The sequence below is a fragment of the Schistocerca nitens genome, chromosome 9, assembly GCF_023898315.1.
Source record: "Schistocerca nitens isolate TAMUIC-IGC-003100 chromosome 9, iqSchNite1.1, whole genome shotgun sequence".
NCBI lineage: Eukaryota > Metazoa > Arthropoda > Insecta > Orthoptera > Acrididae > Schistocerca > Schistocerca nitens.
In genome coordinates, this window is record NC_064622.1 from 195,371,558 (window position 1) to 195,387,029 (window position 15,472).

At 42.9% G+C, this 15,472-nt stretch overlaps 1 protein-coding gene across 1 annotated transcript in view; it reads right to left on the reverse strand.

Moving 5' to 3' along the window:
• Positions 1 to 615: 615 nt before the first annotated feature.
• LOC126203155 (lysosome membrane protein 2-like) overlaps positions 616 to 15,472 on the reverse strand; it is a 426,168-nt gene continuing 411,311 nt past the window's right edge. Inside the window, exons 9-11 of the mRNA XM_049937397.1 lie at positions 15,230 to 15,348; positions 9,733 to 9,858; positions 616 to 1,771 (exon numbers count right to left, since the gene is read on the reverse strand). Coding sequence (XP_049793354.1) covers positions 1,523 to 1,771; positions 9,733 to 9,858; positions 15,230 to 15,348 — 494 coding nt within the window. The 3' untranslated portion in view covers positions 616 to 1,522. The remainder of the gene's footprint in view (positions 1,772 to 9,732; positions 9,859 to 15,229; positions 15,349 to 15,472) is intronic.

Sequence of the window (15,472 nt, forward strand, 5' to 3'; positions counted from 1 at the left end):
AACAATCTCAATTCTTGTATGTTCTGGAACTCCTATTGGCCAATGTGCAGTATCATTGGATGAAAAGGAGGCGAAACACATCTGCACGATAAACCTGTTAAATCCCTGCAATTTTCTCACAGTTACTATCTTTACGATCGCTTTTTTTTCCAGCGTCGATTACGTGAAAGTCTTCATTAACGTGCTTATATTCTACATACATATGGGACCCTGAACTCCAAACTGCCTCTTACTTACGGATCACTAGAGTGTTATGGTTTTGTTTGGGTATTGATTAAAAATGGTGTTGACCATTGTGGCCTCTACACCTGGAAGACCTCGAGCTTTGTAGCCCACACCCACCCACCCACCCACACGACCAGAAGCACAGCTAGGGACGACCACTCCGCCCCCGTCTTAGTGCGCAATGTTTATTAATTCTGTCTTGTTACTGTCAGAAGCAACAACCTTACATAACTAGGCACATACACACACACACACACACACACACACACACACACACACACACACACTCACCTGAGATAAGGAGAGATTGTATTCATTACTAGGAAATTTTCTGCATGTGTAGAACATAGAAATCATCAAATCAATAGTGTGGATTATTTGTTCCTAAGTTTTATTTCATGTAATTTTTTAAGGATTTTTTATTAGCAATATAAAACAAAAGTTTTATTTGTATTTTTGTACAAAAATCACGAAAAACTAACTCTCAGTCAACATGGAACGCCTACGGCACGAAAAATGAACTTCGAAAATACCATACAACGAGAAACTCAGAGTGAACAACACACTGTATTTGATAACCTTCCCTGTGACGTAGCCTTTTTCGATCACGAATATGTTTTCTATAAAACAGTTTGCTCGCCAATTTTATGTACAATATCAACAAGCTTTAAAAAGTAGGAACACATACATTTTCAAATGAAAAAGCCACATTCTGGTAATCGACATTTTAAGGTCTTATCCGAGTAATTTTTAAAAGGCACTTCAGCTTACCTAAAATGGCATTAAAAATATAGAAAATAGTTACGAGAAATTTGGCACAGCTTTCAGAGTTAAACCAATACTACATGAACTGAGCAGGAATCATTTTCCGCGCACAAAGTCCGTTGTACACTATCAAATTCTAAAACTAGAATTTCGTATCACAGCTTGTTTGACAGTACATTAGTGTGATTTCTCTTCGCGGTCAACATTCGCAAAGTGTTTTGATAAACGTCGTGTAACGTTTAATCAGATCCATGACGTGGTCTGAAGTTCACGATTTTTTCCCAATATATCATTCAAATCCTCTGCACCATGAAACTTATTTCTTCGTTGCAGTTGTTTGGACAGTGGATGGAATTCAGTGCGACGGTTTTTAGCGGCCGCTGTACGATATGGTCAGAGGCCTGAGGGAGACTGGTGTATCCTAGCCTAACCAGGAGAGACTCTTTGGTAGGCGGGAGCACGCAGCTAACGTCGCTTCCTCATTGGCTGATGGGTAATACTTGTTTGCGAGCGGGCGTGTAGCCCAGGTGCCTCAGAGGCGCGTCATCTCGCGGGTGGGCGGTGCGGTGACCTTGAGCAGTATCTTGTCGCCGCTGCGCTTGGCCGCCGACAGCAGGCGGCGGTTCTTGCGGCACCTGACGGCTGCGAACAGGACCAGTGATAGCGCGCACATGGTGGCGACAACCGGCAGTCCGTGCTGCAGGCCCGCCTTCAAACTGTCCAGCGTCACCGCCGTGAAGTAGAGAATCTTCTGCAGGTCATGAGGAAATTCCACTATGTCCTGTTGGCATAGAAGACGGATTTCGTAAACAAACACACACAGAATTTTATTAAAGCAATCTATTCACTGAACACAAGAATATACAGGGTGGTCCACTGATCGTGACCGGGCCAAATATCTCACGAAATAAGCGTCAGACGATAAAACTACAAAGAACGAAACTTGTGTAGCTTGAAGGCGGAAACCAGATGGCGCTATGATTGGCCCGCTAGATGGCGCTGCCATAGGTCAAACGGATATCAACTGCGTTTTTTTAAAATAGGAACCCCCATTTTTTATTACATATTCGTGTGGTACGTAAAGAAATATGAATGTTTTAGTTGGACCACTTTTTTCGCTTTGTGATAGATGGCGCTGTAATAGTCAAACATATGGCTCAAAATTTTAGACGAACAGTTGGGAACAGGTAGGTTTTTTTAAATTAAAATACAGAACGTGGGTACGTTTGAACATTTTATTTCGGTTGTTCCTATGTGATCCATATACCTTTGTGAACTTATTTCCGAGAACGCATGCTGTTACAGCGTGATTACTTGTAAATACCACATTAATGCAATAAATGCTCAAAATAGTGTCCGTCAACCTCAATGCATTTGGCAATAGGTGTAACGACATTCCTCTCAACAGCGAGTAGTTCGCCTTCCGTAATGTTCGCACATGCATTGACAATGCGCTGACGCATGTTGTCAGGCTTTGTCGGTGGATCACGATAGCAAATAGCCTTCAACTTTCTCCACAGAAAAAAATCCGGGGACGTCAGAACCGGTGAACGTGCGGTCCATCGTATGGTGCTTCGACGAACAATCCACCTGTCATGAAATATGCTATTCAATAACGTTTCAGTCGCACGCGAGCTATGTGCCGGACATGCATCATGTTGGAAGTACATCGCCATTCTGTCATGCAGTGAAACGTCTTGTAGTAACATCGGTAGAACATTACGTAGGAAATCAGCATACATTGCACCATTTAGATTGCCATCGATAAAATGAGGGCCGATTATCCTCCCTCCCGTAATGCCGCAAGGTCGCTGATGTTCCACTTATCGCAGCCATCGTGGATTTTCCGTTGCCCAATAGTGCATATTACGCCGGTTTACGTTACCGCTTTTGGGGAATGACGCTTCGTCGCGAAATAGAACGCGTGCAAAAAAATCTGTCACCGTCCCGTAATTTCTCTTGTGCCCAGTGGCAGATCTGTACACGACGTTCAAAAGTCGTCGCCGTGCAATTCCTGGTGCATAGAAATATGGTACGGGTGCAATCGATATTGATGTACCATTCTCAACACCGACGTTTTTGAGATTCCCCATTCTCGCGCAATTTGTCTGCTACTGATGCAAGGTTCGATTTGTGCTTTTACCAGTGGGGGGGGGGGGGGGGGGATGTCTTAGGGGGTTAGTATAATTACATATGTAACTACCTTGGACCGTGGCGTTACTCATGGTTAAACAGTTATTTATAAATAGATGTTAATGCCGAAACTCACTATTCACGCGTAAGCGCTATCAGAAAAGCCATCCCTTGTTAGATCTTTAAAAGTACATTATAGGTAAAGCGTATTTACAAAATCATTTACATACAGGTATACGAGGAGAATGCAAAAAGTAAAGGCACATTTGTGAAAAGCTGTACTTATTCTGATAGAAAACTGAAACATGCGTTATTTTTCTATGTAACCTCCCTGGACCTCAATGCAGTTTTCCCGACGTTTTACGAGTTCATTTATTTCATCAGAAAATACGTTTATCGGTTGCATCTGTAACCAACTTTGCACCGCAGCAATGACGTCTTCATCACTTTCAAATCTTCTTCCCTGTAGTGCTTCCGTTAATGGCCCAAACATGTGAAAATCGCTTGGAGCCAGGTCTGGACTGTTTGGTGGATGTCCCAGCACCTCGAATCTCAACTCCTTTATTGCGTCGGCTGTCCGTTTGGCAGAGTGTGGGCGAGCGTTATCTTGCTGCAGGATGACACCTCTTCACATTTATCCACGACGTTTGGATCTGATTGCACGTTTTAGTTTCGTACGCAACACATCACGTCCACCATACAATACAGGCCTGGCTCTAAAGCCTCGTTTACGCTGGGGCGACGTCTTGCAACATTGTGTCATGCTACGGAAATGTGGCGTGCATCGTCTTGTCGTTTAGTTCTAAATGTTTTGAAATGCTTACCTACTACATAACAATTTTTCAAAATTAATAAGCAAACATATTAATAGTAAGACTGTATTAAAAACTTTCACTGTTCGGCTCCACAAAATTAAACTATATGTGAAGTATTACTCCAGTGCGTGGGAAATAAACATCCCAGGTTGGGATGCATAAACTAAAACCAGAGGAGGGGATGGTCTGATGCAGAGGGCGGGGGGGGGGGAAATGCCCCCCTTCCCCCCCCCCCTGCAAATCGCACACTGTACTGGTGTGCGGATTAGCCGCGACAGCAGCTAAAACACCTACTTGGGCAGCTTCATTTGTTGCAGGTCGTGGTTGATGTTTCACATGTGGCTGAACACTTCCTGTTTCCTTAAATGACGTAACTATCCGGCGAACGGTCCGGACACTTGGATGATGTCGTCCACGATACCGAGCAGCATACAAAGCACACGCCCGTTGGGCATTTTGATCACAATAGCCATACATCAACACGATATCGACCTTTTGATAATAAACGGTCCATTTTAACACGGGTAATGTATCACGAAGCAAATACCGTCCGCACTGGCAGAATGTTACGTGATCCCTCGTACTTATACGTTTGTGACTATTACAGCGCCGCTACCACAAAGCGAAAAAAGTGGTCCAACTGAAACATTTATATTTCTTTACGTACTACACTAATATGTAATTAAAAATGGGGGTTCCAATTTAAAAAACGCAGTTGATATCCGTTTGACCTATGGCAGCGCCATCTAGCGGGCCAACCATAGCGCCATCTGGTTTCCCCTTCAAGTTAGACAAGCTTCGTTCTTTGTAGTTTTTTCGTTTGACGCTTATTTCGTTAGATATTTGGCCTGGTCACTATCAAACCTATCAAAAATGATATCGACAGGAAGTGCAAAATGGCTAGAGGACAAGTGTAAGGATGTAGAGGTTTCTCTCACTAGGGGTAAGATAGACACTGCCTACAGGAAAATTAAAGACACCTTTGGAGAAATGAGAACCACTTGCATGAATATCAAGAGCTTTGATGGCAACCCAGTTCCAAGCAAAGAAGGGAAAGCAGAATGTACAAGGGCGATGTACTTGAGGACAATATCATGGAAATGGATGAGGATGTAGATGAAGATGAAATGGGAGATATGATACTGCGTGAAGAGTTTGACAGAGCACTGAAAGACCTGAGTCGAAACAAGGCCCCCGGAGTAGACAACATTCCATTAGAACTACTGGCAGCCTTGGGAGAGCCATTCCTGACAAAACTCTACCATTTGGTGGGCAAGATGTATGAGACAGGTGAAATACCCTCAGACTTCAAGAAGAACATAATAATTCCAATCCCAAAGAAAGCAAGTGTTGACAGATGTGAAAATTACCGAACTATCAGTTTAATAAGTCACGGCTGCAAAATACTAACGCGAATTCTTTACACACGAATGAAAAAACTGATAGAAGCCAACCTCGGGGAAGATCGATTTGGATTCCGTAGAAATGTTGGAACACGTGAGCGAATACTGACCCTACGACTTATCTTAGAAAATATATTAAGGAAAGGCAAACCTACGTTTCTAGCATTTGTAGACTTAGAGAAAGCTTTTGACAATGTTGATTGGAATACTCTCTTTCAAATTCTGAAGGTAGCAGGGGTAAAATACAGGGAGCGAGAGGCTATTTACAATTTGTACAGAAACCAGATGGTACTTACAAGAGTCGAGGGGTATGAAAGGGAAGCAGTGGTTGGGAAGGGAATGAGACAGGGTTGTAGCCTATCCCCGATGTTATTCAATCTGTATATTGAGCAAGCAGTAAAGGAAACAAAAGAAAAATTCGGAGTAGGTATTAAAATCCATGGAGAAGAAATAAAAACTTTGAGGTTCGCCGATGACATTGTAATTCTGTCAGAGACAGCAAAGGACTTTGAAGAGCAGTGGAACAGAATGGACAGTGTCTTGAAAGGAGGATATAAGATGAACATCAACAAAAGCAATAATGGAATGTAGTCGAATTAAGTCGGGTGATGCTGAGGGAGTTAGATTAGGAAATGAGACACTTAAAATAGTAAAGGAGTTTTGCTATTTGGGGAGAAAAATAACTGATGATGGTCGAAGTAGAGAGGATATCAAATGTAGACTGGCAATGGTAAGGAAAGCGTTTCTGAAGAAGAGGAATTTGTTAACATCGAGTATAGATTTAAGTGTCAGGAAGTCGTTTCTGAAAGTCATTGAATGGAGGTAGCCATGTATGGAAGTGAAACATGGACGATAAATAGTTTAGACAAGAAGAGAATAGAAGCTTTCGAAATGTGGTGCTACAGAAGAATGCTGAAGATTAGCTGGGTAGATCACATAACTAATGAGGAGGCATTGAATAGAATTGGGGAGAAGAGTGTAGAGAGGCAGCCTACTCACGCTGTATAAAATTCACATCAGTCTTTCCATTGTGTGCCAACCCAGCTCTGACGTCATAAATGTTGCGCAATACTTTAAAAATCAAGTAAATAACCTGAAACAGCTCTAGCATGTCAGGAGTAATACTAAATCAATATGTGTTGAATATCAGTTCAATAACTTTAACCACTTTCGAAATTTGGATGTTTTTCTGTAAAAATCATTGGCGCACCAGAAAAGAGCTAGAAACTTAAAAATTTATATTTAGATTCCTTTTTCATAATAATTTACTAGAAACAGTATTCTGGATCTCACAAATTAAAATTTTAGTTGAAATTCATGATTTTCTTGTTTTGACTTAGAAATTAAGGAAGCAAGATAGACTAAGTAGGCGAATAAATAGAGCTAGGATGTTTAAATTTAAGTAGAAGGGAGATCCGCTATAATTATAAAGATGTGAGAAGTTTCAACAGAACTATAAAACTATAGCTATAGCGTATTTCCAAAGAGCAAGTGCAGAGCTCGTCTACTGCGTCTAGTGTAATTAAATTAATTCTCTCGCCCAAAATATTTGACTTAGCCACGTCAGACTTTTATTATGATTACTTACCTGTGTGCTGATTGCACATTTAAATTGAGAGCTTCATCGGCCATCAGCAAAGGAAGCTATGACTTATTAGGTAACAAAGTGGTGCATTACTAGCCCAGCGGCTAGTCGGGAGAGCCGATTTGATTAGGCGTTCCCTTAGCCGTCCGCACCGCGGCTTTATATATAAGAACGCTGCGCGAGGAAAAAGGCCCCAGTTCTCTCCAGACGCTGATTAGCGCAACATCTGTGCCGGGAGTCGCGTCGCATCGGTATCATTGCTATAAACAGCCTCGGATGCCGTAGTAAGTTACTCGGGATACGCGTAACCATGAAATCGTTTTCGAGTGAAGTGTTAATTCTGGGATGACAATGATCTATCTTCAGTTTGCGTATGTCTTATTTTCACGTGCCGCCGCGGGACAAACATTCTACCATTATTTAGCGTGGCGTTTGATGAGCATTATCATCAAATTATGGCGAGCATTCACTTAAACATTTAATTTGAACAGTTATAGTTGCATCAGCGCATTAGACTCTGAACTTCTCTGGTAGTTGGATTGTGTGGATTCTTTTTTGGTCTGTGACTTCCAGAATATAGTGAACATTTTAGAGAGAATCGTTTTTGATTATGAATCCCAGACAATCTCGTAATTCCTCAGAGCTATAAGTGTATTTCTCAGATGAAGTGGGCATTAGGAGTTCTAATTACAGGCTTCACGTTTTGCTAATCACTTTCTGGTTGCCAATATTGTAGTTAGAGAGCCAGTGTTGAGAACGGCAAACAGCATTAAATAAATAAAAGGAACATTTAAATAACAACAAATTCCACCAGCCGCCCAACAATTGGTGCTAATCGGCCGGGAAATGCATCTTTTCTACATTACATTCCACAATTCCACCAGCCGCCCCACAAATGGTGCATCGGCAGGGAAATGCATCTACATTACAAAACATATAATATAAAACAAAATCATTCCACCCGCCGCCCCACAAGAGGAGCTTGTGGCACAACTTCACTAGAAGAAGGGCTCGGTTGGTAGGACATGTTCTGAGACATCGAGGGATCACCAATTTAGTATTGGAAGGCAGCGTGGAGGGTAAAAATCGTAGAGGGAGACCAAGAGATGAATGCACTAAGCAGATTCAGAAGGATGTAGGCTGCAGTAGGTACTGGGAGATGAAGAAACTTCCACTGGATAGAGTAGCATGGAGAGCTGCATCAAACCAGTCTCAGGACTGAAGACCACAACAACAACACTATCAATGGACCACCCTGTATATTAAATCAATCTCATCGCCCCTGAGTGGGACAGAAGTACAAGGATAATGAAATGCTCATTTCATGCGCAATTTGTTTAACACTGAGGTAGTTAACCTTTTTATACCAACCGCTCACCGTTGTATTTCTGTTAGTAGTAATATTTTTTAACCATTCAACGATTCCACAATAATTATGATCTATAAGGCAGGGAAGTAATTTTAAGTCATGAAATTTATAAAGCCGAGTTACAGCAAGTTGGAGCATACAATAACAAATACTTACCTATTACTTCGTCTAAAAATTTTATTAATTTTAGAAATCGCTACTGCCCACACCTCTCATGTAAGCTTCAATGCCCACTAGTGGCACTATGGATCAGGCTGACCATCAGGGGTCTTCCTTATTTATCATAGAAATGACTAACCTTTTTGTACTACAAGAATGGAAACGTCGAAGAGAGATACGGGTTTGCTACGAGGATCTGGTTAGCAACTTGCATTCATGCACCCACGTGGCTAGATTCACAAAGGTATGCCAGTTAATTCACATAAATTTACTAGCGAAGAATTGGAAGTTGCCTTACACAATCATCTAAACAAAACTGAGATATGGAAGTAGCAGTGCAGGGCCTTCTCGAAAAGCTACCGAACATCCAAAAGTTAAGAACACGATGTGGAGATCTATGAGCTGCGAGGAACCCTGGCTGCAGCCATGTGTAATTAATCAGAAAGAAAGGCTGACGTAATTATGAAAATTATGTTCGCCAACTTCGGGAAACGCTGGTAAAACATTAAAAAAATTGAAGAATCACTGAAGAACCTGTTTTAAATCACATAATGGACCACCTAGCCACATGTAGTCACATGTAGTCAACGTCACAAAGAGATATCGTCTGATTTCCGGACTACGAATCACGAAGCATTCGGATGGAAAATCCTCAGTTGTACCTAACTAGCCGTAACATTGTAAGAGGCCTGAATACCAGTGGTAATGCATACCGCTGAATAAATTACCCGGGCGCTCTTGCTCCGGTCGTCCCATTCGTGGGACGTCATTTTTTCTCATGGCGCTTCTCTCCTCCATCCTTCCCCTCTCACGCGTCCCACTAAAACTTAACAGTAGCGGCAAAACACGTGACCCTATACCAACTTCTGAAAACTAGCGTCGTTTGATTCTTGAGTTCTTGCCAGACAAATCCCTCTGTATTCACAGATCGGAAGACATGTTAACTTTCTTTTACAAACAAGCGGTATTATGAAAGTTACTAGCCGATTGCTGTAACTATTGTTACTATTAACATTAAGAAGACAGAGAGGTAAACATACTATCAATCTGAAGCTCCAGTCATTTCCCACATTTTTCAAATTTTACGCGCAGGGATGTTATTTATTTCTCTCTCTCTCTCTCTCTCTCTCTCTCTCTCTCTCTCTCTCTCTCTCTCTCTTTAGGAGACGAGTCAGCCCAAAATTCAGCTGGACCAAATGTTAATTGTGAAGTTTCTTTTCAGTTTTAGGATCAGATACACAACACTTAGGATTTATATTACATAGTATTGGATCTTACCCTTTCAAGCCAAATAATGGGTATCACTTTTCCTTCCAGCGCGTTCATGTACCTGTATCCACCTGTCGCATGTACTTTGACGTTGAATTGGAAACGCGATTTACCAGCTATTGGGACGCCCATTCTCTGCAAAAATAGAACAGACGTTATCAGAGCCAAGACCTTGTATTATGTATTACTTATCCTCACTAGGAGGCAGTACAAGAAGTTTATTTAACAGACGCAAATACTTCATTCTCATCGAAAATGTGACTGCAAAGTACACAGAATGTGCGGATGAGTACTCTTACGAAGTTAATTACACAACAGCGATGCAAGTATTAGTCTATGTGCCACGATTTTCAAATCGTGTCGTATATCTGGCAGCATTCCAAATACAGTGTAGGATCAATGAACCAATGAGAGTTAATATGGTGTCTGAAATACACTCCTGGAAATGGAAAAAAGAACACATTGACACCGGTGTGTCAGACCCACCATACTTACTCCGGACACTGCGAGAGGGCTGTACAAGCAATGATCACACGCACGGCACAGCGGACACACCAGGAACCGCGGTGTTGGCCGTCGAATGGCGCTAGCTGCGCAGCATTTGTGCACCGCCGCCGTCAGTGTCAGCCAGTTTGCCGTGACATACAGAGCTCCATCGCAGTCTTTAACACTGGTAGCATGCCGCGACAGCGTGGACGTGAACCGTATGTGCAGTTGACGGACTTTGAGCGAGGGCGTATAGTGGGCATGCGGGAGGCCGGGTGGACGTACCGCCGAATTGTTCAACACGTGGGGCGTGAGGTCTCCACAGTACATCGATGTTGTCGCCAGTGGTCGGCGGAAGGTGCACATGCCCGTCGACCTGGGACCGGACCGCAGCGACGCACGGATGCACGCCAAGACCGTAGGATCCTACGCAGTGCCGTAGGGGACCGCACCGCCACTTCCCAGCAAATTAGGGACACTGTTGCTCCTGGGGTATCGGCGAGGACCATTCGCAACCGTCTCCATGAAGCTGGGCTACGGTCCCGCACACCGTTAGGCCGTCTTCCGCTCACGCCCCAACATCGTGCAGCCCGCCTCCAGTGGTGTCGCGACAGGCGTGAATGGAGGGACGAATGGAGACGTGTCGTCTTCAGCGATGAGAGTCGCTTCTGCCTTGGTGCCAATGATGGTCGTATGCGTGTTTGGCGCCGTGCAGGTGAGCGCCACAACCAGGAATGCATACGACCGAGGCACACAGGGCCAACACCCGGCATCATGGTGTGGGCAGCGATCTCCTACACTGGCCGTACACCACTGGTGATCGTCGAGGGGACACTGAATAGTGCACGGTACATCCAAACCGTCATCGAACCCATCGTTCTACCATCCCTAGACCGGCAAGGGAACTTGCTGTTCCAACAGGACAATGCACGTCCGCATGTATCCCGTGCCACCCAACGTGCTCTAGAAGGTGTAAGTCAACTACCCTGGCCAGCAAGATCTCCGGATCTGTCCCCCATTGAGCATGTTTGGGACTGGATGAAGCGTCGTCTCACGCGGTCTGCACGTCCAGCACGAACGCTGGTCCAACTGAGGCGCCAGGTGGAAATGGCATGGCAAGCCGTTCCACAGGACTACATCCAGCATCTCTACGATCGTCTCCATGGGAGAATAGCAGCCTGCATTGCTGCGAAAGGTGGATATACACTGTACTAGTGCCGACATTGTGCATGCTCTGTTGCCTGTGTCTATGTGCCTGTGGTTCTGTCAGTGTGATCATGTGATGTATCTGACCCCAGGAATGTGTCAAAGTTTCCCCTTCCTGGGACAATGAATTCACGGTGTTCTTATTTCAATTTCCAGGAGTGTATTAGTTCAGAAGCAGCGGTGGCTGTTTGTAAGAGCACGTGTACACTCTGATTCTTGACACCTTGCGGATTCCTTCATTATTTTTCTTTGAATACTGTTAAACGTAATGTACATGCAGTGATCTAAAATACACGGCACTAAATGGTTCAAATGGCTCTGAGCACTATGGGACTTAACATCTGAGGTCATCAGTCCCCTAGAACTTCGAACTACTTAAACCTAACTAACCTAAGGACATCACACACATCCATGCCCGAGGCAGGATTCGAACCTGCGACCGTAGCAGTCGCGCACTTCCGGACTAAAGCGCTTAGAACCGCTTGGCCACCGCAGCCGGCTACACAACACTAAGTCTACTGCGCTGTGCTACATTGCTCCTCTAGATTCGGTGAAACTTGGCACCGGGGTTGCGAACACACCTTAACTTGTGCACCTTTTAAGGAGCTTCTCCGCATACGCAACTGGCGTGACGTAATTGCCTTACGGGCCAAATACATACAGATTTGATAAACAATGTGCACGATTCACAGCGTACACTGTTAGCTCTTAGTACTCAACTACAAGTTTACACCAATGTCACCAGGTGGAAGCACACTGCAGCAAAATTTAATCCACATTCGCTTGGTATAAATGCCACTAGGCAGTAGCACACTCCAAATTTATGCCAGTTCACTCACTACAGAGTAAAATTATATCGGACATCAGTACATGTTATAGTTATACTGATAGAAAAACTTGTTTTGTGGGATATAATTATACTGTATACGTTCGCTTGTAGGCATGCTTATTTGATTTCGTCACATTTCATATAAAGAATCTGATCTGGGGGGCCCTGCTTCCTTTGCAGCAAACTTTTCCTGGCAAGTTTCTCTCCTGTTAGCGCTTAATATAGTTTCAACAGAGTTCATGGTGGCACTGTACAGGAAAGCCGATTCCTGCACAGTAAACAACCAACTGCAAACACGAAATGCCGTTTGCGGAAATTATTAAATTCAAGTAGTACTATCTACCCATAATGGTCAAAAGCACATCGTCTTCGACTCCAATACTTGAGTGAAAGAAATCACAGGACAAATGAAGTTAGATTTCAGAAGTTGGTATGGGGTCACGTGTTTTGCCGCGACCGTTAAGGTTTGATGGGACGTGTGTGTGTGTGTGTGTGTGTGTGTGTGTGTGTGTGTGTGTGTGTGTGTGTGTGTGTTTGTGTGTTTTGGGTTGGGTTGGGGGGGTGGGGGGAGAAACGCATACATATAGTATATTAAGTTTTGAATTTTGTCGCACAGTAATCCATTTGTGGAGCTGAGAACCATGAAGTACATCATTGTCGATTGGGAGACTGTGGCACTTACTCATGCTTCTGACATCCGTTGATTTTGGTGGGTCGAGTTTATCTGTACTGTAGGCCCACATTGTACGTATATCTCAGCATTGACGGAAAGCTGTCTCACTGGTTTCTCTGACATCCATTTAAAATTGGGGATCAAAGACGGTGTGCTTTTGGCCCTTCGTCTCTAAGCGCCTTATTTGTATTCCAGTGAATTGACGTTGTTGGTAGAAAGTGCTACTTGAATTTGATAATTTCCACAAGTGGCAATTTGTGTTTGGAGCTGGTTGTTTACTGTGCAGCAATCAGATTTCCTGTGCAGTGTCAACACGAACTCGGTTGAACGTGTATTAAGTTCTATCAGGAAAGAAAGTTAGCAGGAAAAGTTAGCCGCAAAGGAATTAGGGTCTTCCAGACCAGTTCGGTTGTATGAGAAAGTGACGAAATCAAATAAGCCTGAATAAGAGTGAACATTTAACAAAGAAGTATATAATAAGTGTAAGTAGATGTGTGGGTGCAACGTAAAAATGCCAGATTTTCAGCTTGGAAGTCGATTGTTACCTAATACATGAATTACCGATCTTTTCCATTTTGCTGAAAAATACAGAAGCACGAAAACTCCAATTTACAAAAAGATACGAAACAGAGATTAGCGAGAGCTTAAACATTATTTCGTTCACAGCATAAACTGTAAACTATACTTAATTATTAAAAAACAAAAATACACAAAAACAATTCTTCCTTTTTTCAGACAAGTTATGCATATTATTATTATTATTATTATTATTATTATTACTGAGAGCAGCTGAAGCTTTATAAATATATTGAGAATTTTGTTATACTACAAATGCTATTAATTTCGCAGTCTGATATTTATCTGAATTTAAAAATGTGTGACATCCAGAATGTATACCTACGACCCGCTACTGTGCAGACTTAAATCATCAAATTTTCATCCAACTTTTTCGGTTGCATCAGTCTTCTGATTGACTTCATGCACTCCGCCACGACTTCCTCTCCTATGGCAACCTCTTCATCTCATTTTAGGCCTTACACCCAACTTGCTCCATTATCTGTTCGATTAAGTAGAAGGTAGGTCTTGCTATTTGGGCAGCAAAATAACTGATGGTGGCAGAAGTAGAGAGGATATAAAATGTGTACTGGCTATGGCAAGGAAAGCGTTTCTGAAGAACAAACATTTGTTAACATCGAATACAGACTCAAGTGTTAAAAAATCTTTTGCGAAGGTATTTTTCTGGAGTGTAACCACGTACGGAAGTGAAACATGGCCGATGGATAGACAAGAAGAAAACAGAAGCTTTTGGAATGTGGTGCTACAGAATAATGCTAAAGATTAGGTCACGTAACTAACGCGGAGGTGTTGAATAGTGGAGGAAAGAAATTTGTAGCACGACTTAAAGAAGGGATTCGGTTAATAGGACACATTCTGAGAGGTCATGGGATCACCAATTTAGTGTCTGAGGGAAATGTGCGGGGTAAAAACTGTGGAGGAAGACCAAGGCATGAATAAAGTAATCACTATCAAAAGGCTGTAAGTCGCAGTAGTTATTTGAAGATTTTGAGGCTTCCACAGGCTAGACTAGCATGGAGAACTCCATCAAACGTATCTTTGGACTGAAGATTATAACATTCCAATCTTCAACTTCCGCTACAGATTTTAGCCTCTGCATCTCCTCTTCGTACCACGGAAGGTACTTCCTGTGTCTCAAAATGTCCTATCGTACTGGACTTTCCTCTTGTCAGTGTTTCCCATGAATTTCTTTCTTCACTGATTCTGCGGAGAACCACCTCATTTGTTATCAGTCCACCAAGATCACTTCTTTATTTAGCACAACATATCTAACGCTTCGATTGTCTTCTTTTCCACTTCTACTACAGTCAAAACGTAAATTCTCAGAAACGAAGTGTTATGTCGAAGAGAACGGTAATATCCTTTTTCGCAATGTGAAGACCATTTTTTACTACTTTTAGGACAATTTTTCGTAACTTTACGTTAAATCTGAGCATATTCTTAGAACATGGAGAGCCACGTTCAGTTTGAGGGTACCGGGGATGTCTTGATAGTTGTGTGTGGAACCACGTCCACCAAAACACTGAGCTGTTGAGTCATCCTTTGCATGTATTACGATCTGTCCCTATTGCCGGGCGAAGACTGCTATCTCGTATTTCCTATGTCTTAGTTCCCAGGAAAGAAATAAAGTGCGAAACTCCTGAGCAGTACGTACTGCGACTTCAGCGACTTATCTGATAACCGAGTGTTGTAGTAAAATAAATGCAGCAGCTGAACTGAGAAATAGGTTAGCTCACCTCGTGGATTACGAGATAGGACTCGTGCTTCTCGGGTACTGGATTCAAGCCATGAACAACGGCCCGTATATCCTCGTCAGCTTTCAGGAAATGCGGTCCAGACACCACGAGTGGAGCTCCTGTAAAACACAAAGACAAATGGTTCTACTGTTATTTTATGGCTCATTGTAATATTCTGGTTACCCCAGAAGAAAAATTTTATTGAATCTCTTCAGTCCATGCAGAAAGATATCGATCATCATC